Here is a 27,269-nt window from a genome sequence, read left to right on the forward strand (position 1 = left end):
CCTTTAAATGTCATGTGGTTTTATCTGAGAGCCCTCAGATAATGTAAAGGTAAAAAAAAACGAAACAAAATTGACAATTCATCACATTCTAGAGCTACTAGGTCTTATTCAGACTGACAGAAGATTGAACATAATTTACAAATGGAAAAAAACCCAAAACAATTTGTGATGAGAGGTAAAACAGACAAACACATACAAATATATAATATATATTCTTAAAAAAATGACTTCTCTCTATAATTGATTTATTTATGCAGCCTGAGGCTGATGTACAATTCTCTGCCAATGATCTTAAACATGGAGACTTTATGTATTGTTGATGCAATCATCTTTTCCTCTTCTTTTTGTACATTTCTAAAACAGTTTCTTCTTCTTTTTTTTTTAAAATTTTATATATTTTTATGTATTTTCTTTTCTTTAAAACAGAGTTAGGATTCATCAGTAGGCTCTTCGTTCAGTTGATTAAAACAAAAAGTGGCAAAGAAAGCAGAACAAAAGAAAGGCAGACTGTTAGGAAGTTAAGGAGGAGACAGAAGCAGCTGTGGGAGCGGTTGAATCATTTGGTTATCTTCACGGTTGAAGCAGGACGCTAATGTATGCTGCATCTAGATTTCCCTCAAAGACAGTTCGGTCCTCGCTGAGGCGTTCACTGTGAACATTCTCAGCACATATAAAAGTTGATTTTTTTGCTCAGCTGTCACCCACACAGCGTCGCCCACGACAGCGTTGCTCCTGTCATTTTTATTCTCTGTCTTTCAGTTGTTTGCGTTCTCTTTGCTCCCATTATCGTGGGATGGCCGAGAGAGAGGTGGGAAGGGGGTTGGGTTTGGGAAGGGTGGGGTTCAGATGAGATCAAAAACGATGATGATGGTGGTGGTGGTGATGGTTGCTGTTGTGGTGGTTGTTGTTGTTTACATGGTCTGACTGTTTACATGTTCTGACTGACAGGCGTGACGTAGTTGCGAGGGAACATGCCCGTTTGGCCGTGGCAGCCTCCTTTCCACCAGTTGGGGTCAGAGTTGTCCAGGACTTGAATGAAGTCGCCGCGTCGGAAACCCAACTCGCCTTCCTCCTGGGGGTCAAAGTCGAAGAGCGCCTGCACATATGTGGGATTCTGCGGGATCGAAAGATGATGGTTAGCAAAACTGCAGCAACGGGGATGCAATGAAACTAAAGAAAAACACTGGAATCCACACCAACTCAACTGTAAACGAGACAAAATTCATGTTCTGAGCACCCTACAGCCTAACGCCACAATAACAGACAATATCCATGACTACAACGAATTAAATCAATTCTGTGAAGCTTCAAAAATCGGCAGTTTCCTTCATTTCATTTTCTGCTTTGTGATCTTTATGAAACCTCTGCAGTCTGCAGCTTTTGCTCACACACACTTGCTACCTCACTATGTCCTCTCCCACTACCTGCCTCTGACACCCACAGATACACTTGACTCTCTGTCAGTCTCTCTCTTCCTCTGGTTTACCTGCAACTTCTTCTCATCTTTTTAAGTTTGACTCATGTTTCCTCTTCATCCTCTGTGCAACTAACCCTGCAACATGTCCCTCAGTCTGCAGCTTTACCGCATCTAACACCACTACAAAACCACTACTGCTAGTTCAAGGTGACATCAAGATTCAATCCGAGCGTCCAAACACAGCTGCACGTTAACATGCAGGGTTGTCAGAGAAGAGATCACGTGTTACAGAAATAGTTGCTAGATTTTCATCTGACGTCTGGCTGCCATCTATGGTTTTTATACTGACACATTAGCCAAGAGTTCTTTAATAGCTTCAGAAGAGTATAATCTCCTCTAGCTGAAAATGCAACTGCAATTCTCAAATAATCAGCTGCTCTTTTCTAAACCTTGTTCATAACCAATTTGGAATCCAGGACAGCAGGTCACCTGTGGACATTTTTAATCAACCTTCTGCCACAACACTGACAGCTGTGTTTGTACATATTCTCCAGTGAAAGAACAACATAACACAGTGTGATCAGGCAAATAGTGCATCTGCATTACTCATCTCCAAAATATTAATGCAAATGATCTAAGCAAAAACATGTCCTCAGAATACGCACATACAAATTTGAGGGACAGTTTTCCATTCTGCTTCAACATAACATTTCAGTTTTACTCATATACCTTTAAACAGTCAGAAATCAAAGCAACTACCTCCACTCACACATGTGCACTGCATGATGTGCAAGTGAAAATGAAAAGTGCACAACTACATATTGGTCTTAATGGTTCTGCCCTCATGTGCGGTCCTTTTAAATCCGAATACTAAGATGCTAAACGCATGTCTGTGTCTAGAAAAATCTACGTACAGTAGTCTGTCAAAGACACTGCACCGCGTGTTTTTTTTTAGCGTTTTCTTTTTTTTGGGGGGTGGGGTGGGGAAGAGAAGAAAAAGACTTCCAACCCACAGCTCATTTCGCTATGTGCGTGTCATGTCTTACCTGGGGGACCTGCTCTATATCTCGAAGAAAGATCTGCTGATTGCGGGAGACTGAGTTCAAGCGGTGGTATTCCACCAAGTCATTGAGGGAGTTAAACTTCACCACCCATAGGAAATACTTCCCAGCTCCGTCACGAAGAACCTTGAAGTGCTGGACATCATTTCCAAACCTAGAGAAGGTCACAGAGGGGACAGTAAGCGACAACTTCTGACAGAAGTACCTAGATGCCCTGAAGGCAGTGCAAATTACACATACAAACCACCACTTATCAAATAGGGATGTCTGACAGCCTTGTAAGTATTAGTCAAATGAATCAACATGCTGGTAACAGATTGGCATTTGTTCCAAAGCAACTAACTGGAATCAGAACAGTTCAGACAGTAATTAAGATCCATATCTTGGCATCAAACTTTACATGTCGCCTACTGTTCTTTCCAGAAGGACAGAATGAACAAAGACAGACAAGAGGAAATGTGTGTGTGTGTCGGCTGTAAAGTTAAGAACACTGAAGGCTCCGGTCCAACATGGCAAACACTGGCCACTGGAGGGCATCACTGAGACTTCACCAGAATAGGGAAGTGGCTTTGTTGATGACTCAAACATGCCAAATATGGAAACTTAGGAACCTGATCAAATGTCAGGAAACCATGTGCTGATATAATGATAATAGTAAACTGTATTTATAGATAACCAAGTGTGATACTAGTTGTTTCTATGTGATACTCACTTCACAGACAGAGAGAAATCCCCCGGTGCACTCTCGCTCTCTCTGATGAGGAAAGCGCCATCATGCCTCTGTTTGTTTAGCATCTCCTCTGCTTTGGCACGGGGAATCTTCCCAAAGAACCACCTGGAGAGCAGAGAGGACTCAGTGTCACATGACCGATGATACAAAACACCAAGCTCTCCCAAAGGTGGCAGGCTTCGAGCCCAGTTATACAAGGAACAACATATGACTGAGACTACATCCATAGAAAACAAACAAATAACAAAAAAAGCAACTTTTACTTTGTTTTTACCATAAACAACATTTTGAGATGTGTTTATTAGATTTTAAAGTGCACTCTTTTTTTCTTTTTACACACTTGAACACAGGACAATGCTGGGATAATTATTTTCAGTAGTCATTTCTAAAATATAGCAAATCTGTTTACCATTTACCAATCGTTAAATCTGTTTACTAGTGAAAATAATGTTTGGTTAGAGAAGCTGGGTACAGCACTTACTGCCCACTACTGTGTTCTATGCAAATTTATTAGACTACTAGCTTATCTAGCCCTACACAGATTCTGTACTAACAAGCTTGCAGGGTTAAGTGTGTTTAGGGTCCAGGTTGACTGAGTGGGACAGGCTGAGAAACGTTCAGCGCTGCAGTGCTTCTGTTGTGAGTGAAAGCAGCTTAATATATCACAGTGAGTGAGATTTATAAAGACTGGCAGAGAGAGGAAGAGAAAAATGGGAGACAAAGCAAGTGAAGGCTTTTTACTTGTGTAAATAATTAAAAAGTATAGCCAGCCCAAAGACGAAATCTTGGCTCCTTTACACATCGGTGAAGATCAATAATGTAATGGCCAACTCTTAATCTGCTTTGTATCAGGCTTGGCAGGACAGTGCGCCTGTGCAGAGTCCCTTTCCCTATTTGATAAAAGTAATAGCAGAGCAATTACTGGAGCCAAGAAAACAGAAGTACTGGCATCAGAAACACGTTCACCTCTGTGAGAGGGAATTATTGAAACCATTTGTGTTCTTATTACATAACCGCACGGATAACCCACAAAACATCATTACTACTGGTAAGAGAAACAGAAATGCTCTTCTGCGAACTGCTGTACAGCACAGCTGTGTGTGCCGTTCTGTTGGGGAGTGCGAGTGCCTGGTGCTTTGGCTCTTTATTTTCAAAACAAAGAAAACTCGATATCAGTGCTGTCACTACCACTTCTACTTCACTACAGTATTGAATAGTTCCATCTGTAAACATTACAGTAAATATACAACCTGGCTGTCTTTCTCAGTGAACATCTGACTTGTGCTGAGTTGAAAGTGAGAAGTACGTACAACTTAGTAAGCTTGTCATGTTGCCATTTAAGGAAAGCAACTGGGGAACAAATTCAGCAGTTTTTAGGTTCAGATGGCAGCAGATTAACTGTGTCTGAGAGGGCCTGCACAATATCTGCTCACAGCATGCTCATTATGAAGCAGATAAGGAAACATGTTTTTAAACAGGAAAAAAAAAAAAAAGCCACACTGTTGAGAACCATCATACAATTATAAGTATTGTTGACGGACTGAAGTACTACAGATGATGCATGAAGCCCAGCTGAAAATCGATTCCCCATAACAATAATAAAATTCTGCAAACACTTTAGTATTGTTGTTAAATCTGTACAAATGATAGGCAAACGCACACTAAAGAAAAGGCTGATCAATAAGATCTCCTTTGAAAGGCACATCTGATAGCAATGCTGCAGTAGGTCAATATTCAATTAACTGTAAGAGGCCTTGAGCACGTTAATAAAGAGAGAGCTAATTTGGCACTAAGCACAGGTCCAGAGGTAATTGTCCTCTTGAGGATCAAGCCAGGAGTGATCTCAAGGGCTCTCTCTTACCCTCACACTCGGTCAAGTCTGCTCAGGTTGCGCATATCACTGAACAAAAGCTCCCCTGTTCACGCTTCAAAAATCAGTTAATATGTCCAATTTAATGATTTGCTATGAAAGAGTACAGATGCATAAGTGACAATACTTACGGATGGGGTTTCATCTGTATGTAATTCTTGGGGATGAAGCCTTCTCTTCCATCCTGCTCTGCCTTGTACCAGTTTTGATCACACTCTTCATTTAATACCTGGTGTTGGAAAAGAAAAGAAACCCCAAAACAAAACAGAGAGGTCATTCAAGTTAAAATGTCAACAAATGAAAAGCAAACATAAATTGAGCCTTACGGCAACTGGTTTAATTTCCTGTTATGTCAAGGTGGTGATTGTACTGCATACTAGAGAAGCTTTTGGTAAATATTAGCAAAGTACAAAAACACTGAGGCAAAAGCAGCCTGCAGCTTAAATCAAATGTAGCTTCAACCATAGATTTAAGCTGGCAAAAGAACAATAAATGTGTCCTAAACTTTAAAGCTATAGAAACTAACAAGCCAGTAATATCAGAGAGACACGAGACAGCTGTGAGGCCATTCAAGTCTGACGAGACAGAACCACAGTGCAGGTGTGCTGGGCTTGTGGTTCAACCATGTGTGTCACAATTTAATGTGCCTCTAAATGAATGCGTGTGAGGGAGGTCATGCAAGAGAAGAGGGGAAAAAAAAAAAAACAACAAAAAAAAAACAACAACAACAACCAAAAAATAGTATTTGGGCATTTCCCAATGTTAACCCCAAATCTTAATCTAAATGAATGTCACGTCACTTGATCCATTATTATTATTAGTCAATTACAGAGCCTACCAGAAGTTTCATATATTTCTTGTCTCCGATTCAGTGCGATGGGAGTATAATGGTAGATAATGACTGCATCATGCTCGCCCTGACATGCTTTAAATGTGCTCAGATGAGAAACAGTTTCCTGCCGAGTAGGGAGGAGGGGTTGTAGGTGTTTCACAAATATTAGGAACATAACTGATGACAAATCTAACTGCAAAGACAGAGAACATCCTAATTTTCAGAAGCTACTTCAGAAAATACCTGTGACAGCATGTTGACAATTGCGCAACGATAGTGTGGCTTTTAACACAAGTTTTTTCGGTTTGTAACCCTGATTTCTGTGGGCAGAATCTGTCTCCATGATGTGTGTGTGAGGAGCACGCTATAGAATGCTACTGAACGATCCCCTGTGTTACGTTGCCTAACTGTGTTTGTACTCCATTCTCAGCAGCACAACGTGTTACTCTGAGATCATCGCACTCACATCTGTGCCATTCTAAACAACAGCAGGCAGGAACAAAAATTACTCTCAGAGAAGGGAGATGTAAATAAGGAATGCTCAAGAACTTTAAATCTCAGTGTTGCAGCCAAATATTAGTACTGGCCAATAATAGCATGTTGACTGAGATCGGCATATCAGCAGATAAGATGCCATTCCGAGATATCAGTGGCAGATATTTATCTGGCATGTTGCATAATTCTGCCCTCGCTAAATGGTCAACTGTGGGATGAAGAGCTGAGAAATTTGAAAAGGGATTCTTTGTTTCCCTGACACAAAGAGGAAAACTTATTTTAAAGCTAAGAATTTTGATGCTCCCCTACCAAACCTTCTTTACCACTCACCACTTGACTGAAACCGACAATTATAGAGATCTGTGAATAGCATAAAATACTGAGCATCAGATGCCCTGTAAAATAGACCCCAATAGTTGGGTCTCCATATCCTTGTGGAAAAGCCTTCGCTGATAATTTAGCTTCAAATATATAAGTTGAAGAATTACACTACATCCCTCCTTAAAGTTAATTATGCATTACATAACATTGGTAACATGTTTATGCTTTCAAGCAGCATCTTGACATGTAGATTTGAAGGAAACTAAGCTCTAGCTTACAGTCACATAGCTTTTATGTGAATGACAACACAAAAAGGATTCAAATCCTATCCAAGAATGACTTATGCCCAGCACCAGCAGTGTATAAAGCCTGAAATGAAATAAATATGTGACACACATGTTACACAACCAAGCTGTCATTTGTTTGATTCTTTAAGAAGCTTTTAAGTAAAGCAGTACTGGCATTAAGCTCCACTCTGTCATCCAGTCAGAAATCTGAGTTGAAGGACTGTTCAGTTCTGAGCGAGTAACGTCTGCTAAAATCCCCCCACCATCTTGGATCAGACTTTCTTTGCATAATTTGGAGAAAATATTTTTAGCTAGAGTATGCACCCCATCCCTAATGCAGCATCACACATCAACGTGCCCCTCTATTATAGTCACATTTTCCCACTTTGCTGGCCCCCCTCCCCTCCACTTAAATTCACAATTTACCCTTTGCCCATCCCCAGACAGCTGTCTTGTTGGCCCAGTGAGTGATGTGGGTCTATTTGCCTGCAGAATGCCAGCTGTCCCTCAACTCCCCAGCTGCTAACCCTGCACAAGACCAGCATTACTCAATGAGGGAGCGGCTTTAGAGAGTGAGGGGAAAAAAGAAAATGCAATGAAGTGTGGGAAGGTAGATGTGTCCATATTCGCATGTGCAACAGTGGATACAGGGAGAACTGTAGTACAATGAAGTACAAGAAAGAGTGACTGTGTTTTCCCTAGTGAATGTAGCACTGTCAGAGCTACACAAGTCAAAGGGCCTTAGCCTCTGGGATGGATGCAAGCACACAAAACTGGCCTTTTAAGAACAAGCCTTTAGAAAGACAGACTACCCAGACTAATACTGTGTGGCATCATTCAGTTCTCTGCAAACACAAAGCTGAATAGTTACTGCAAGTGGAGCATAACAAGACAAGACAAAAAGGTGTTTAATCTGGTGGTAGGCTGTATGAGATTTTATAGCTTCTAATACAAGTTTTTCCAGGTCATCCTAGGTCTACAGAAAAATTCAGATCATAAATGTAAGACTAAATCCGAGAACAATATCCCAGTACATTTTATGGTAGGGAAAGTTTTTCCTGAATCACAAAACTTTATGATAGCAATGAAAAGAAGTGAGGGTGGGCGTCAAATCAACGGAGCAGATCTGGGGAGCACACATTCATGCTTCCTAAATAATTGATCACAAGTTACTGCATGGCCCAGACTATTGGATCAACTGACAGAAATTTGTAGAGCAACACTAGCAGACTAATATGCAGAAATCAAACCATTAACTGTATCACTAACAGCCAGGCCATGCTCAACTGAAACACCGTCAGTAAGAGAAGATTTAATGAAAAAGTCAAAAGCAAAGACTGATTATTACCCACGATATCTTTGAGATATTGGGAACGCCAAGTCAGTTTTGTAATACACACACTCCATATACTGTACATGGTCGCATAAATTGTTGACTCACAGGGTGGATCATTTTGAGACAGAAACAGCGCCCTGGGCGCACAATCATGAGCAACATGTGATGGCGCGAGTGACTGATTTGCCTGATCTATGTATGATGAAGTAGAACTCATCCAAGAAATGAGCATACAGTGTGCACCCTGTGGTTTCAGCAGTGCTGCGTATGAGGTAGAGGTGGCAAGAAATCTTAGTTGTCTTCTTCCCATCTACTAAAAACAAACATTAAAGCAACAAATACTGTAGGAGTACAAAATGTGCTCTTGTACTCTAGTGTAGGATGAAGAGTTGCCAACAAGTAAGAAAGGCAATGATTCATCTTCATGACCCAGGCTCAAGCCCACTTGTTGGCGAGCAGGCACTCTGCTGAAGCACCCTTCAACCCAAAGCAGCATCAGTCGTGCTGTTCAAGTCACCCTCCACTCTGACCCCCCTCAAGGAAAAAAACGTTCTCAGCTCGATTAATTGTTGCATGTAGATTGATATGAGCAAAGGAGACTGAATGTGCAACTGAAAATGAAACTTGAAATGGCATTTTACATTTCATTTTCAGCTAGGTGACAAGATCACATTAGATTCAGACATTAGAAACAATGGAGCCCCTTCACAATCAAATACAGTAAAGTGTAGAGTAGGTTACAAATATATTTACCGGAATTAAAGTTTGTCACTTGTGAATCATGTCTCTTTTCTATCACTGTAGAGACTGACTGTCTGCTAGACGCCACAATATGCCATTAGGCCTCCTGAACTCAAACTTAGTCCATGACTAAAGTTAATAACAGAGCACTGAGGTTGCTGCATTATACTGTATGCTTTAGTTTTTTCTTATACCTGTGAGAAAATAGTTAACAGGTAACAGTTAAAAATGCATTCAAATCTTAAAAACAATTAAAATTATCTCCAGTGTTCAAGCAGCATGTCCCCGAGTCATAGAAAAACAGTCTGAGAAGCTTTTAAACTTTTTAATAAGCAAGGAAGTAAAATCATCTCACGTAACCTGAAGATGTGCTCTACTTTGTTAAAATTATAGGACCTCCAGCCACAAAGTTACCATGGTGAATGTTTAAAGAGGGAACTAACATGGTCAAAAAACTATTTATTAGTGGTTTCCATTTGAATGCTTCTGGGTTGGCTTTCAAAACTGAAAGAATGGCAGTCCACGAGGAAAAGCAGAAATAAAATATTTGCAAGGTTGGCAGTTTTTTTTGAAACCATAGAGGAGACAACCACAGCATTCTGTCTGACTGTGCTTTTTTCCTGTCCAAGCTGAGCAAGTATTGTGCCATTGCATTTCTGTGGATGATACACATTCCCTCCCCTTCTCTGAAGATTTTTTTTCCTTTGTAATCCGATTGAACCACAATAGTTGTATGAGTTTCTATTTGAGACGCAGGCAGGGGATTATCTCCTCCACAGCTGCCGCTATAGACTCCCTCCTCCCCCAGCTCTTTCCATCACACACTCTAAAATAATATACAACTTCCACCCACAAATTTAGTGCACACTATAGATGCATAAATGTCATGGCAGTCCTCAACTATTAATTTAGCATGTGTGTATAAAATAAAATGTACAATACAGTGAATAAATCCATGTCATAATGAGGCTTGCTGTGTTTCAATGCCCTTTATCTTCAGAGCCCAGTCATCTTTACAGAGGACGCGTATTTAGACTAATGTACAGAAAATGATGCCACATAACAGGATTTCTTCACTTATGCATAACTAAAAAGAGCTGATGTTTTAAAAATAATCTGCCCTGCAGCTGCCAATGATTAAAAAAAACAAACATAATGTACAAAAGGGGAAATGACAGAAACCATAAAAATGGAAAACGAAATATAACATGTAAATTACACTTGAATGTTTAAAAGTCTTTCACCTCTTCACCACACTATCTGGGCAAATTCAACACTACAAATTAAAAATATTAAACTCGAGCCACAACATAAGGACAGTAAAGTCGATGGGACACACACCCATCAGGCATTGCCATCAGTGAACGTCATCTTATTTGCTGATAGGCCAACAGGCGCCTTATAGGCAAATTCCGACTGATAAATCCAAACATCCCTAATGAAAACTTCAGAAATTAGGTACTAAATTCTTCTGTTATGTTGTTACATTGAGAGAGAAAACTGTTAACCAAAAGCTGCTATGACTGTCTATCAGAGGGCCTATACAACAATAGAGTCATCTGTTCATTATTGTCAGTATTTGATATGGAGTATATGTAACGATTGCATGGAGATTACCTTAAATCCCAAGCTTTAAGCTACAAAATGTACTTATGAAAGAAGAGAAGACACATCCACAATTACGATAGCATGAGTGGAAATGGTCATATAACCAAATACTGGTTAAAACGAGAAAGTGAGGTACACTGGGATACACACAGCTGCTGCAGAAAAAAAAAAACAATTTGCTAAATAAAGCACATGTCTGCAAAGTCCACACAGGATTGCAATAAATCAGCAGCAGGGATTACCTTGGACTGCGGGTTAATCTCAATGTGCAGCAGGTCAGAGAGGGGCCCAGACAGAAACACAGACACGCTAAAGCTTCATCTGACCCTCACAGGCCAAAGACTAATGGATCTGCCATTGGTTCTAATGGACCTGATAGAGACTCATCTGTTTTCTGACTGCACGGCACAGGATAACCTTGGCATACTTCAAATATTGCTCGGTTATCTAATCAGACGACAGAAAATTAGCAGTTACAAGAATAGTATACAGTTTTAATAAGCAAATTCACTGTAAGTCACGGGTAAGAAGACTCTGTGAACCAAAGCTAAGAGCCTACATATTTTTTTTTTTTATTATTATTATTTTTTTAAAGCAACCCATTTGAAGAAGAAGATCATTTCCTGAAGTTTATAAGACATAATATTAATAATAATAATATCATCATCATCATCATCATCATCATCATCATCATCATCTTAATAATGGGTAATTGATTGGTTTCATGAACAAACTAAGCTCATTTCAAACCAACATGGCAGACTCTATAGATATAAGTGTGCAGACAAAACTGAAAAGGTCAGGAAAAGCAGAAGCCCTTTGAGTGTATTATTAGGGTATGCACAATAGATTGATAGTGTGTGTGCCAAATTAAAGACTGTGCACAGGATCCTGAGATAGTCTTTAGAATCTCCACACTAATGCATCACCGACCAGATACCCTACATCTGTTTTCAAAAGAGAGACAACAGTACTTTGAGACCGATGGAGCGACAGAATTAAAACTTCAGCAGATTTAGAGACGTTAAGGGGGGGGGGGGGGGAAGAAGCTCAGAATGAGTTTGACCTCTTTTGCTCCCAGCAGGGAGGTAGCAGACTTAGAGCAGGGCAGGCAAGAGCCAGGAAGGCAATGAGTGTGCCCCTGATGCAAAAAGACACAGATTACATTAGATTCTAATAAACAAGGCTTGAAACACTATTTTAATTAAAACAATGCTCTAGGTCACTACCAAATGTGGAGCAAAGATTACAGGGCAAAAATCGTGCTTTCAAACACTCATTACACATCTAACCAGAAATAAACTGAATCCTGATATGTTCTCAAAGTGCTTTTACTGGCACATGGGGAATAACCAGTTTACATGGACTGAAAACAACATTGTTTTCATTGTACCAAACTAGTATTCGTTGGGAAAGAAACAGAAACAAAGTTAAAGATGGACGCATTGTGTAAAAGGTAATGAAGAAAAAGAAAAATCTTTATCATTTCTGGAATAATGCATCTAGGATATAACTGTCAATAATGGAGAAAACCATACAGAACAGTCAATCTTTTTAAAATCATTAGAAAGGACCCTGTTATGATTACCGTAAATGTCGGGCAATAAGCCGCTACTTTTTGCACAAGCTTTGAACCCTGCGGCTTTTAGTCAGGTGCGGCTTTTCTATGGATTGTCCGTGATTTTTGTCATATCGTAAGACGATTTGTTTTGTGTGTTGTACGGCACTACATTGCCTGGCGGAAGGATCGGGGTTCAAGAGTGGTATGTTAGTCACATGTCCATCCGCCAGGCAACGTAGTGCCGTACGAAGTAGCGCGAAAAACAAACTTCAAAGTAGCGCTACGCATTCAGCGGGAGGCGTGGATGATGAGCGGCGATAAACTTGCAAGTTATGCCCAAAAAGCAAGTTATGCCCAACTCCACCGGTGGATTCTGACAGCGTGGAAAAGTGTGAAAACATCCACGATCACCAACGGATTTTGAAGGGCTGGACTGCTGCATGATGGAGAGGAGGACACCGCCACGGCCCTTCTGAGGGTGTTGGACTCTGACACTGACAACGAGGATTTCTTTGGTTTTGAAAGTGACAACGAAGGAGAGAAGAAGAGTGGATGACGAAGCCATCCTGAGCCTGTTTGTATCCGACACTGGAGAAGAGGACTTTGGTGGTTTTAGTGCGCAGGAAGAAGAGAAAGATGGTGGTGAATGACTGACTTTTCTTCTTGTTAAAGCTGTGTCACTGCACCTGAGCCTAAAAGGTATCTATTTTTCTGGTGTGCTGTAGGTTACTGTTATGTACTACATGTGCAAATATGTACCCATAACTTGTTTTTCAAAATATTAATAAAAGTGATGTCTCCAAACAGCCATCTCTTTCCTGACAATTCCCTTTGTGCATATTCTCTTACATATGATAAGTCAACATTGAAACACCTGCGGCTTTTGGTCAGGTGCGGCTAATGTATGTACAAAACAGGATTTTCCCCTGATTTTAGCTTGTGCGGCTAATATTTAGGTGCGCTTTGTAGTCCGGGAAATACGGTAAGCTGATTTTATTATACATACACATATAAAAAGTAGAGAAGGAAAGCTCTTTCACACCAAGATGCTATTTATACCAGGTTTAATTCTCAGTGCACTCTTCCTTCTAATGGATGGAGCGTAAAAACCACAGATCTGTTGTGCAGTAAACAGACGTGACAGTTTAGACAATTGTATCTATTAATAACAACTGTTGCACTTGAAGCAACAAGATTAGGCTAGTTGCAGTCCAAGTCCAAGGTGACTTTTTTGTTGTGCCAGTGAATACAGGTCACCATGGCCATATCAATTTTTGTGGGCCATCTCCTATGCTATGCACAGTGGGAACAAAAGCTGAGGACACCCAAAAGGGGGTGGAGGACAGAAAGAGAATAAATTATAACTTTTTGGTTTAAATACAGCTGTCAGTGTCTTTATGGTGCATCATCAGGGAGTGATGTGAAGATGAGAAATAGCGAGACCTAATTACAGCTCTAACTTAACACTCAGAGGGAATGACTAGTGAGAAAAAAAAAAAGGAAAGGAAAGGCGCAGGATCAGGCAGAGAGAGGAAAAACAAGAGAAAAAAAAAAAACCAGTGTGACAAGAGAGACCAAGAGAGCAAAATAGCTAGCTAGCAAGAAAGAGACGGAGAGGGAGAGAGAGCACTTTGAAGATTCACACTCCTTGTGATCAGCTTAGGAAAAGTCCTCAAGGGCAAATCACATAAAATGAGGCCATTTCTTTTTCAGAGCAGAGAGGCTATGTTTTCTTCTGCAAAGTGCACACGTTCTTTTTTTATGTGGTACCCTGTGAATTCACTGAAGGCTGCATCCAAGGGTTGTTCAGAAATATCTGCGACAACATCTAACCTGCACCTGCTGTGCCACTGAAATGGTTGAGGGCATACAGAGAAAAAAAAAGATCAATTATATTATGTATTGTTAGGATAGACTGATAAGGGTATTGATGAAGGCTTTTCCGTTTGTGGAGAGGGTGACATCAGTAATCAGTCAAGAGATTTGAGCTGGCTTCATTACTACTTTGGAAGACTGATTTAATGAGCCACACAGATTGCCTTTGCTGATTACTGAATGACTAAGCTAATGTGAGTCTATGATGGCCACATCTTTAGGTTATACGCACATTTCTTTTAGCAAATGCAGACGTGTAAGGAGGAAGTACCTATTTAAAGTAAGCATGGTCAACACTATTATCTCTTTATAAAGGGCACTTTTAGTTCACAGCTACAAAACGGAATGAGTGTCCATCACCTGCACTATCAACCATTTTAATTTCAGTGCAGTTTACTTTAAAGGTCTGCCCTTTAATAGTTTTATAACAACTTACTTTAATTAGCCACTTTTGACAGCTTCATATAAACCGTGTACTACTGTGCAATTAATTACATTTAATGATATAGTATTACATTTATGATCCACCCCCCACCCAAAAAAATGAAGTTGCACTAACCTACTTTCTGCTGTCAATCACAAAGCAAATGCCACGTGTCGCCACATTACATGTTGTCTACTCAGTCCCAAATACTTTGTCAAGTGGCTGAATATCAGTTGTGAAAGTGTGACTGCTGCGTATGGTCTACAGATGGCTCTTAGCACAGACAATTTATTGCACTAACAAGTTACTATCAAGCAAGGCCACAGAGAAGAGGGAAGGAGAGTGCCAATACAAGAGAGCAGATTTCAACTCAAGTGTTAGCTGCAGGCATAAGAGACTAAGTACACCATGGTCATTTGGGCAGCCATCAGCTCAAAGTGTGCACTCGCTGGGTCAACTGTATGTGAACTGTTCAGACCTGCTGTTGTGTATTGACTCTGAACAATGACAAAGGAACAGGACAGGAAAAAGGCTAGTTCAAACACACTTTCCTCCATTACTAACCTTAGGCAATATTTGCTCATATAACCCCCCCCCCCAGCCTTATCGCTATCCATTGGCACCAAACAAATGTGTGCTGTCACAAGAGGAAAGTGGTAACTAATGTTGACTCCCTCAAGCTGACCACTGACCCTTTTTGACTGTAACATTATGTCATTCATGAATGCAGTAATGCGCCTAGCTCTTCCAATGACTTGTAGAATTTAATATTGGTTGAGCCTTAGCCTCTAGAATGCCTTGAATAAAATAACTTTACATCGCATAGATTATATTTTGATGTCACTAATGGGATTTTTGCTTTGCAGACACCAGTTACAAATTGTACTTTAAAGAAACATTAATGATAAATTGACTTAATCGACATAACATTATTGAGAACCATTTGAAATTGAACAAAGAACAGAAAGGCAGAGAAGCAAATAAATATATTTATCCAATCATTCTCTACAGAAATTCAACACTTAATCAGAAAATAGCCTGCTCCTGCACAAATCTGATCTCAATACATGCAGTCTCCGAGACGACACAGAGATCCTACAAGTCTCTGGCAGTGTAAAAGTCAAATTTCTATTAAAACAGCATGAATTTATTGACCCTTAAGCTAGTCATAGTCAAATTCAGCACTGGTTTACAAAGATGGCCAAGAAATACACAGTAAAGCGTGGCCAACCTAAACCCAATGATGGAAAGGAAAATAAAAATAGCAGTATTTGGATCCTGTGAAATCTTACAACAGCTCATCAGTTTTTTAAGTTAGACTTATCATTTCAAAATATTCAAGCATTAAAAGATAGCACTGGTATATTTTTTTTTCTCCATTTAGTGGTCAAGAGGACAAAAGGAAATCAATTCCCTAACTTGCGACGAGGGTGTCATTAAGCAGCAGAGACTGTGAGAAAGCAGTCAAGTAACTGGCTAAACGCTCCATCTTCCTTTATTATGCAACTCCCAAAAGAAGAACAGGTTGTTACAGAGGGGTATTAATAGAGCAGTTTTTGAAAAAAAGAGCACAGGCAAGTAATTTGACAACAATTCTACAGTGAGTATGGTGAGCACCTAGGTTTATCTATGTCAGAAAGGGCAACGCCTGTACTTTTCTTTGTAAACTCAGTGTTACAGTGTAATACATGCACACTGTGCTGCTGGAGTTTGCTGTGGAAACACAGGAAGTTGCTGGGGGTTGGAAGACACATCAAACAGGATGTGAAAACAGCTAAGCTTTAGTATTAACAAATCATATAGATGCATGGACATGCTAATAGGCCAGACTAGACAACTTTACCACAGACTGAGCCAAGTATGATTTAAAATAGGTTTGGGGCACCAGGACAAAGTGGGTGGGTGGTGATAATACAGTTCTTTGAATAGAAAACCACCTTAATATTCAGATTACGTCAAAACCAAATGTTGTGATCTAAATACACCCAAAATTTAGAACTTATGTTTAAGCTGTTGTTTACTCATATTTAGAGAAGACCTTCATGTAGCTAGCAGAAATATATGAAAATGTGGTGAGGAGTGTTCACTGACAAATGCCAAAACTAACTCGTTGTATTCACAAAGTTTCTTTCTTTCAAAAGGAAGTTCAAACTGCAGCATATATCATCAACCCTACGTGTCAACAAGTCTTTGAATGCACACTCTGTATTTGATTTCTCAGCATAACAAAATATTAGTCCTCTCCTTTGTTGGCAGATACAAGACATCCAATTTCATTAATGCCCGAAATGTGATACTGACAGAGTAGCATAACTTGAACTCTTGCCTACAGATTTAAAACTTATTTAGTTATTTAAAGTGTTGTCAGAGCATATTTTACAGTTGCAGTTCAAGGATATTTTAATGGGAGACAATTCTGCAAACTAGGAGGATGGGCAAGCTTTATTTATTTATTTACAGAAGAAATGAGAACAAGTGTGCAGTGCTGGGGGCAATGACCAGATCTGACTGTAGCCTCCTCATGCATGCTGCTTTGCCTCTAGATGTAATTTCTGACACAGAAAACTGACTAAAAAGAATCGTGTGTGTGTGTGTGTGTGTGTGTGTGTGTGTGTGTGTGTGTGTGTGTGTGTGTGTGTGTTGAAAAAGTAAAGAACACCAACATCTGTAACTGAGACAAGAACCACAGTTAAAAATGACACAAAAATGCTGGAAATACAGTAAGCTGCCAGATATGGTATCTTCCCCTTTTTTGTCTATGCATGATGGGAAATCACACTGTGAGACCAAGCTAGTCTGCACTATGCAAATTTGTCATGGGCCCACACACAGCACACTTGTACTGCGAGCCATTTTACACATAAAATCATGCCAGAGAATTATGAATTTCTGAAAACACCTAAGCATGGGTTTAAGTCTAAACGACTAACCTCTCTGTACGGTCAGATTAAGAGAAGTTGTAACGATGAATTGCAAGGCTAAAACAGGAAGGTTGTTGTCACAGCTTCGTCTGCCATTTGTTGATAAGGAGCAAATAAGAAGAATAAAGAGTCACAGCCTTAATTTTAATAGACAGTAGTTTATAAAATGCATTTAATTTTAGGTTGCTTCTTTAAAAGAAAACTCTGTTTATAACAAATACAACAAAAAACAAAGAAACTGCAAAACAAATGTTCTGTGAAGAAACACTGGAAGGGTAGACCATGTCTTATGTCACTCTATTTCCCAACTTACTAACCTAGAAAAATGAGACAACTCAATGTTGGTGTATGACTCCATGCTGCAAATTACTCGGAAGCCGAATAGGGAACCAGATGGGCTAAACACAGTGCTCGCTAGTTGGCTGACAGTAATAGAATATGACTTCTAAATATCTTTGTGACAGTGGGCAAGATAAGACTCCTTTTAATGTGATTGATATTCTTAAATGGGTTGCTGTAACAGTATCAAGAATGCAAACAGAAATAGCCTAACAAGGGGCCAGCCAGTTTATGCATTAAAAAACAAAGTAGTATGACTGACCACAGTAAACCACACTAGTGAAAAATAATCATTGCTAATAAATTTGCATCAACACACAAAACTGAATAAGCTTCTTTTTGCTGTAGTATGGCATCATTCATCACAACTTTCATCTAGTTAGAAAACTTTAATTTGACATACTGATTTGAAAATTAGCCATTGTGCCAATTGAGTTAAAAAGTCAGCACATGTGGTGGGTGTTCAGGCCAAAGCATCTTATGATCCAAATGCAATTCTAATACCAATAGGATCCCCCCCCCAAAAAAAACAAACAAACAAAACAACAACAACAAAAAAAACAAAACAAAACCCCAAAACACTGTACCAACTGAAACTAGCCCTGCACACCAAAGGTGCGTTTAAAACCAGTGGAACAATTCCCAACACTGGGCTAATTGCTGCCTGGACAAAAGCTGGGAAATATTTTGAAGCTGATTTGATAAAGATAAAAGTAGGTTTATTCAAAAACTGATTTTGAGACTCGTTTTCCAAAGGGCCACAATGTAAAAATACAGGCAAACCATCTCTGCAACACCATCATATTAGGTGTGTATTAATGTTATAGCAGCTAGTACTAGAATTTACCAGTAACATTAAGTCAAACAGGCAATTCAGTAAAAGACTACTGCTTTTTATTCCAAGTATATCTGGTACTGCACCCAGAGCTCATACACCACTAGATGATTATTTTGACATTTGTGGTTAAGAATGTTTCCTTAGATGAGACGCTGTTTAAAAACGCCAACGTGAGGCCACCATCTCCGAGTGATACTGAAAATGATGTAAAGTTAAGGATGCTACATACAAGCAAAGCCTTAACACAGGGCTGCTCTCTCATGAGTGGGACCCTTTGTCCTTAGAGCAAAGCTGTTTAGTATTAGTATCAGCAGCCAGATAGCACTGGTGATGGAAGCAATGGAGCCCCAACTAATATAGTCCACCTCAGAAAGGCTCTCTTTATATGTATGAAGTATGCTGTGTTGCATCAGGCAAATCAATGTGTTTAACAGTTTAGACCTTCTCTCTCTCTTTCTTTTTTTACCGTAATGTTACCAATTAAGACGGGAATTTGGTATTAATGTTTAAATAACTTATGTAATCAAACTGATCTTTACTCTCAGCCTTGAGTCAAACAGAGGGAGGTAGTCAGAAAGAGACAGACCAACTTGCGCATCTTCATTTCACTAAAATGACTGTAGCTAATGCAAAACAGTAGATAGTTTACAGACTGACATAAGGCTGGTTGGTCAGTTATGACTGCAAAGGCTGATCTTCAAGGACTTAGGACTATCCTACACTTAAAAAACAATGACAATATGCACAACATCCTGCTCTTACAGGTTTAACATTGTGCCACTTGCATAAAACAAAAACAGAAATTTTTTTTAAGACTAATTACTAGCTCAATCACGAGTACAGGCTTAACTGACAGTTATCAACGGCAGCCACATAGTTACATCGTTAATGTCCAGCAGGCTCTTGAGTGGAAAAATTAAATCTAATACTGGATTCTTGGACTAAAAGAGATTGTAGACAACAAAAAAAGATTTGAGGACACAAGCTGAGACCACTACCATTAGACTTCTGTTAGACTGACCCGGAGCAAGGCTTTAAGGCTGGAGCTGATGAACCGGATTTGCACAGTCCAGTGTGACAGCTGCTCCACATCAAGCTTGTGAAAGCACAAAAATGTGTCTAGTGTGACCCTGCTGAGTGCTACACAAATATCCTGAATTGACACTCGGCCAAACATGGACTGGGGTGTGGCCTCCACACCTAGAAGCCAAAGATGACGGCCTCTACAATTCAATGAGTTAATCAGTGGCAGGACAAGGCCTCTTCCTTATCAGGTGAGGCCTTGGAAAACGTTCAGCTGACTATTGGAATTCTGTTGCCTAAAAACACCCACATGGTACACACAGAAGAGGATGGGGTGAAAAGCCAAAAGTATTACAGCTAGAGACCAGTATGACGACCTAATCACCTTTTTGTGACAGAGGTTAGTTCAGGCTGCAGACACTCTAAATCCAAGGGACCAGCATAAAGATGGATGAGTAGACAAAGCCTTTAAAATGCTCAGTTGGTAACATCCTGCCACTGGATAACATCCAGGACTGCGGCATTCAAATTCCAACTTTCAAGGGCCAGGCCAAGGCAGCAACATGGACTGTGTGAAGGTGGTAAATCTCTCATCAGGTCCTGGACAATTGAGAGGCTCATCCATCACTCTGAAAAATCTCAGTAAGCGGTACAGTGCACGATGAAGTTATTTTCACACTACAGCAGAGATGGTGAGGACAAAAGCGATGAGACAACCCAACCCTGAAAAATCCCCCCATCATAAGAAGCCAGAACCCTGCTACAGAGATGACTGTGGTGAGGTCAAGTAAACAAGAAGGCAGTTCTCAGTTGAAAGAAAAAAAAAAAAAAAAAAGTTCAAACACTACATGAAGCACCGGATCACCCACCTCTCACACTGTGACACAGTAAGAGAGGGAGGTCTTGTTGAGCTCCAGCAGTGCAATCAGTGCAGATTCTCTGAGGCTCTTTTCTCAGTTCTGTTGTGGCTCTGTCAAATTTCTGTAGTAAGTATGTCAGCTCACCATGACACTTAAGCTAAATTCTGCTAGTATATTTGGCTAAATTTGTTTGACAAAAGAGCTTGCAGCAACTGCAGCCCAAGTTACACAAGCATCAGATATTTTCCAAATGAAAACTAGGCAAATTAATGGGAACGATCTTGATGAGGACAGCATTCCAAAACAACCATGTAACATTTAAAAAGCGCTTTCAAAAGAGTTTACTCAGCACAGTCCACACTGAAATAAAGAAATGTGCTCAGTGACATGCTCCTCCACAGGTCACATAACTTAAGATTATATACAATCATTACTTAAATTCCCAGAGGTAATGCCAATTAATCTCATTTCAGTAGTCAATCTCATTTTGAGATTCTGGGCTCACTAAAGCTCAACAAAGCAAGTAAGACATCAAAGTGGAGCTTGCCTCCGTGTGTGCGCGAGGGTAACTCAGTGAATGACAGGAGTATGTTCCCCTTTATCGCAAGTTTCCTGAGGGGGAAACATTTAAAGCTTAGACTAATGCACAACTACTGAGGTGAGTCACAAAAGAGGAAAAAAACTGGATAAAAGAGGATGAAAGAAACTGGGGGGTGGGGGGGGGAATCTACAAAAATCATGCCAATTCTTACATTCAATTCCACAAAAATTAACAATTGGTCCTATGGGCAAAGCAGCCAAGAAATGATTCAGATGAAATATGGACACTGCTCGGGGCAACATTCATCCTGACTTTCTTTCCCCGTTTTACAGTCCTTTTCTGTTGAGACAAACTGTATTACGTTTATTTCTGTAGCCTTTATCGCAGTGCACTTACAGTATAGTACCCCATGGTCATCAACTAGTGTGGAACAATGAATGAGAACATGAATAGTTTTCTTTAAATTTCAAACCTGCATACCCAGTGGGCACGAAAGTCAGACATTTTATATTCTTCAAAGACATAACATATTTTATGCATTATGAGGAATGGAAAAGTAAAATCTAAGGTTCGAAAATTACAACAGAAAAAGGAAGAAGAGAAAACAAAAACCCCAAAATAAAATGTTGCCATATGTGTTCGATTTTTCTAAGTGTTTTTTTACAGAAGTACGTGACTTTCCCAGTCACTAATGCATGTATTTAATATTTAATTGTGTAAACTGAAAGAAAAAACCCCATTTCCTATTAATTTCTTGGATGGAACTCATCCATCTGGTGAAAAGCTTGAGATTTCTTGACAAGACAGCTGGCAGTAGAAATTAGTGAAAAAGTTCAATAATTCCTCGTCTCATATGCAAATTTAATAGAATTTATATTTAGCTCAGTGTTTCCTAATCTGACTTTCTCTCTCCCTCTAGGCCTCTCCCCTCCTGCTGTGATAAGAAGTCTTTTCAAGACTCTTCTCAAATCTCTTTTTCAGGGAAAACGGCACCCATTCCCCTGACAGAACCGTCAACTTGTCTGCCAAAGCTGACTGCAAAGTAAAACTAAATGATAAAACAACAAAATAAAAAAAAAATAAAAAAACTCAAACAAAAACAACCCCCACCCCCAATAATAAACTACAAAATTTGGCATGTTGCATGTTATTGCCCCTAATTTCATTCCACCTATATCACAAAGCAAAGCAGACCTTGCCCACAAAAGCAATTTACTGTGATGAGGAAGACTTGACCACAGGTTTATATTACTAGTCCATAAAAGAAACCTTTACAGCTTTTATCTCTTATTGTGACTTCTCAAAAGTCACATTGATGATGTCCATTTACAATAATTGTCTCTTTGTAGGCGTTTTCTCTACCATTAGAGGGCTCTAACCCTACAATATAAAGTGCCTTAAAGCAACTGTTGCTGTGATTTGGTGCTATAGAAATGCATTTAATTGAATAATTCATGATTTTAAAAATAGCAGAAACATTTAACCATAAAGGTTATGCCATCAAATGTAAATACCAAGCATATAATCACATGATAGTGGTGAACTTTGGATATTGAGCTACATCCCAAACTACCTGATGTGTTAGATTTTGTTTCCTTCTATAATAGCCCACTACTGCCGAGATTTCGCTTTATTGGCACTTTTACTCAACAGTGCCAGTAATGGATAAAAACAAAACCTTAGGGCAAGAATACACCTTACAGAGTTGCATAATTATGAGCAAAACAGACAAATCTTAACATTTAATGCTCAAATACTTGTCACTGACCTTGAGGACATCTCCACGTTTGAAACTAAGCTCATCATCAGCAGTAGCTTTGAAATCGTATTTGGCAATGGCCTCCATGGTCCTTATAGCTGCTGTAAAACTGCTTATCTGCAGCCGTTTCAGTGACTGAAGAGAAAAAAAAACAAACTAAAAAATGTATCCAGGCTTCTGTGATCAAATACTTTCTCTGCGTCTCTCCTCCAGTCAATGACCCGTTCCCTTAGGTTTGAGACCTCACATAAAGGTGGCAGAAAGGTACCTGCAAAAAAACAAACCAAAAAACCCCAACGTGAACAAATATAACTAAACAGGCAAATGTTAACCCACGAAGCAAAATTAAAATAGTCTATATTGCATTTTTAGTCTTTAAATTTTCACTAAAAATGCATACTGGACATACGATTCAACTTTATTCCCATTTGACTTCTGAACAGCCTCCAAAACACAGCACAATTTCATGACCAGTGGCAAAGCTCTAACCAGAAATTATCAGAGGATAAGGGAACAAAGTTCACTCTATCGAGTGTCAATTTCAACAGACCTTCCAGACAACCAACCACCTGGCCCGATCAAAGATAAGACGGTGGTTACTTAAGTAGAGATGACAGTGATACGCTGGCTAAACCTACGGCTATTTAGTTAAACAGATAAAGTTAAGCTATCTAATTAGTTTGCTGCTAATATGCTACCGTACAGCCCTGATGGGCTTTCGCTAATACAACCGTGCGTCTAATAAGGCCTTTAAACCTGACAGTCCACCAGATGACCACAGAGGAACACCAAACGGATGAGAAATCATTTTTCCTCTTTTGAAAATCTGCATTTCCTTTTTATTTTTGAGAACTTAACTATTAGGCAATAACAAACGACACATGACATATTTTTCTAGAGAAAACGAGTTGCCGTCACCGGCATCATCAAGTCCAAAACGTTACTACATTCGCTTTCGTTTGTGTCTTTTACAATAACAAAACGCCAAACAACTCATCGCTAGTCAGCGTTACCGAAAACAAAAGAACAAAAGGCATCGTCGCTGTCAGAGGTGGCATTAGGCTTAGTATTAAAAAGGGAAGCTTGAAGTCCAAAGGCAGACTGTAGCTAACCTTAAACATGACAACCTTCTCACACGCCCATATTATTGTGAAAATTATATGGAATTTTTTTTTCATTTCAAAAAGGGCATGGAGAGCAACAGAGTATGGTTTTATACCTCTTTTTTTTTCTTTTAGTCGCGCTCGAGTGAATCGATTCCGTTCCAGCCAACAGACTGCGCCCACTGTTCTAGAACGCTACAGCTAGCATACCGGCTAACGGTCGGACAACAATAACTGCGATGCAGTATGGTTATCAAACCCGAACCTCAATTCTTCCGCACCGGACCATCTGACATCGACATCACTTAAAGCTCGTGGCTGGTCTGAAAGAAGTGTGGGGTGTTTCTTAGCACCCGAGGCCTAGTCGCTAGTTTAACGCTAGCATATGTGGAAAGGAAGAAAACATCTTTTTTTTTTTTTTTTTTAAACATAGCGCAAGCTGTTATTGCTACTGCTAGCCCAGCTAACGTTACTGAACTTCACTAAAACAGCATCATGAAATAAAACAGTACACAACTTTTGAGTTGACAAAACGCGTACTGAAAACTCACCACTATAGATATTCCGTTTCGATAGTGTCACTGTATAAAAAAAAAACAGCAAAACTCTGTCGTGTAATTATCCACTCCCTGCTTCCTCTAGAGGCAACCAGCAAGGTACGTGTGGTGTCGCTTACACCCGTCCTAGAAGCCTAAAAAACTAGCCACTAGCATAAGGTTTATGACGCTCATTTCCGCTTCCTTCCAAAGAACTGGGAGGATCTGCCTCCGTGTACGTAAGCTCCTCCCTGCTAGTCTTTTTCAGTGTTAAGGAAAATTAATTTTCGCAGAGACATACTAGTTGTTAAGATTCACTCACTCTAAATCGTTCAATTTCTTTTTTTTTTATCAACAGCTAAATAGCACCTATTTGTACCACGTGACTAAGGCACTGAGATCAGTTTAGCCAAGATAACTTTTAAATAATCCGGCTTAACTAAACCTAACGTCAGCAATTACACCAGCTAATCACGTGAAAATGGCACTCTGAAAGGTTATCCAAGAGGCAGTGACACCACAGCATGGGCAGAACCAAACTGTTTTCATAATCCTCAAAAGAAGAACAAACTATAACACGGAGAGAAAAAGAGGAAATAAAATATGTAATCCAAGATGAAAAGAAACTCAGCTGCAATTAAAGAAAGGAAAGCTGGCAAAAGATGACAACTGTGCAAGCCAGTATTATCACTAACATCACTACCTGTGAACAGATCGGACTTAATGGATTCAGCCGCTTCTACTGAAAGAAAAGCTATAGGAAATGTCAGTAAACTTGTCCACAAGGAATCCATGTGACTACCTGATAGCCAGGCTGCAGTTTGTGAGATTAGGCAGAGCTTTGTCTGATTTGGTGACGGTATAGTAGCTCTACAGGAGACTCTGCTGTCTCCATTTCCGATGGCTCTTTCCTGTTGAAGCTGAGATCCTTCAATGTATGCAGCAAAAATGATGACCACCTTCTCTAACAGTGATTCAGCTCCACTGCCACATGCTATCACAATATATCTGACAGAGAGGCACCTACCAGATAATATTATCATTATCATTAATATATTCTTATTCACCATCTCAGTTGTGTAACAAACGAATACTCCCAAAACGGGATAAAGATTTATCATCATCATCATGTCTTGTCATATGTTTATCCTTATTCTTTGAGCTAAAATCTTGTGGTGTCTAATGATCGTGAGATGCCAAAAAATCATAATTGTGGTGAATAGAAGGCATTTAAGGTCAACAAGCCTGCAATACTTTAGGACTCTCATGTAGAATTGATTGGTTATAAAAAGCTTGCAGGCAGCAAAAAAATAAAACAAGCGATAAAGTCCCTTATTATTGATCTTAATGGAAAGCTAGAAATTTGAGACCATCTCACTGTCAACTCATTGATCTGTGGGCTCTTCTGGGAATAACTACAGTGTTTTCAGAGAGACCTGATTGGTCAGTAGGCTTTGGATTTGTAAGTGTTGATCTGTTATCTTGAACATAACCTGCTCCAATGAGTGAATGACCTTTATGGCCCTGAAAACTTGTGATGTTGTCTCACGTTGTCTCGAGTCTCTCTTTCAGTCACAGGCAAGCTGCAGGATGGCTATGCATTAATTCATTCACAAACTTTCATTGAGATTTTCAGCTGTGTGTCCTGGCTTAACCTTATAGCTTGGTCATCTTCTAGTTACTTTAAACCGCCTACCTGATTGTCAACACCATATCTGACAAGACAAAAGGACTGCCAAATATGTAAAGGCAGAGAAGTGAACATGTTCACTGTAAACTAAACATTTATCAATGCCACACCCTAGTTCGTTCCCCCTTGCCACAAAACTGTCACCCATATTTATCATTATCCTACAAACTACAATTAACTACTATCACTGTTAACTATAGCCACATACATAACACATTTCTCACTTAGATGCATTTATGTCCATCTCATTCAGTCTGAAATGGGAAATTAAGAACACAGATTCATGCATTTTAGCTGCAGTGTAATAAATTAGTCTACTAGGTTAAAGTAGGACACATTAGAGAACGCAGGAATGCAAATTTCTCAATATTATGTTCAAGGATCCATATGGCTTCAGCCATAAAATACGATATGTATAAACGCCATCTCATAAAGCTTTACTTGGCTAATTGCTGGAATATTTGGTCTTCTGTTTTCCTGTTTTCATTTCTTGCACATCTGCTTTTAATCCTGGCCTTTGACAGCAGAGGTATTAAAACCTTGACAATGCTGCCACCTAGTGGGAATAAACAAAAATGGGTTCTTTCTGTCTTTAACCACGCAAGGGTTGCTACCAGAAGTACTTAGCCATATGTTAATACCGCACAGTTGAGATAAGAAATGTGCATATCTTTTCCAAATATTACACAGCAAACAATATGGAGAGTGACACTGTTCAGTTGGACAATTAATTAGACTGTTTATAACAGATAACCTATCGTGTGACCTCCATCGTAACGGCATTGTGAATGATAAAGCTATTTGGTCTGACGGCTAACGCTTTTTAAAAGAAAATAAGGTGGAATGAAGCGAGGATATCGTCCATTAGGTATTCACTCAAGAATGACTTCCAGTATTACTCACACTGGCGGCGGAAAGTATAGCTCACAGCTGTTCAGTGGGTGACGACACAAACTTAGAAATAAGAATGATGATTTTTTTTAAGGGTCTCCGAGTTGCGGAGTACTTTATCTCGCAGTTGCCAAATACCAGACTCAGAGCTGACGCGAGCGCGCGCGTTTTATCTGTCGCGTGCCTGCTGAAGTGTCTTGGACGACAAAA

General features: G+C 39.6%; 1 protein-coding gene across 2 annotated transcripts; it reads right to left on the reverse strand.

Moving 5' to 3' along the window:
- Window positions 1-378: 378 nt before the first annotated feature.
- On the reverse strand, window positions 379-24,688 carry grb2b (growth factor receptor-bound protein 2b). Of its 2 annotated transcripts, none has more exons than XM_026165830.1 (6): window positions 24,494-24,688; window positions 22,849-22,974; window positions 5,210-5,307; window positions 3,191-3,313; window positions 2,464-2,632; window positions 379-1,114 (listed from the first exon to the last, which is right to left on the reverse strand). In XM_026165830.1, exons 2-6 carry the CDS (start codon window positions 22,924-22,926, stop codon window positions 929-931), a joined length of 654 nt encoding a protein of 217 aa, XP_026021615.1. In that variant the 5' UTR covers window positions 22,927-22,974; window positions 24,494-24,688; the 3' UTR covers window positions 379-928. The 2 variants fall into 2 exon arrangements, with proteins under 2 accessions (XP_026021615.1, XP_026021614.1); XM_026165829.1 differs by having other exon boundaries at window positions 22,849-23,107.
- Window positions 24,689-27,269: the final 2,581 nt, after the last annotated feature.

The sequence above is a fragment of the Astatotilapia calliptera genome, chromosome 4 (genome assembly GCF_900246225.1).
Source record: "Astatotilapia calliptera chromosome 4, fAstCal1.2, whole genome shotgun sequence".
In the NCBI taxonomy this organism is placed as follows: domain Eukaryota; kingdom Metazoa; phylum Chordata; class Actinopteri; order Cichliformes; family Cichlidae; genus Astatotilapia; species Astatotilapia calliptera.

Excerpts from the sequence above, each read along its gene's own strand:
- grb2b (XM_026165830.1), bottom strand. The coding sequence starts at position 22,926 with ATGGAGGCCATTGCCAAATACGATTTCAAAGCTACTGCTGATGATGAG. Across the intron at positions 2,633-3,190 it reads GATTTCTCTCTGTCTGTGAA|GTTTGGAAATGATGTCCAGC; the intron begins GTGAGTATCACA and ends GACCTTCTCTAG. Across the intron at positions 1,115-2,463 it reads ATATAGAGCAGGTCCCCCAG|AATCCCACATATGTGCAGGC; the intron begins GTAAGACATGAC and ends TCGATCCCGCAG.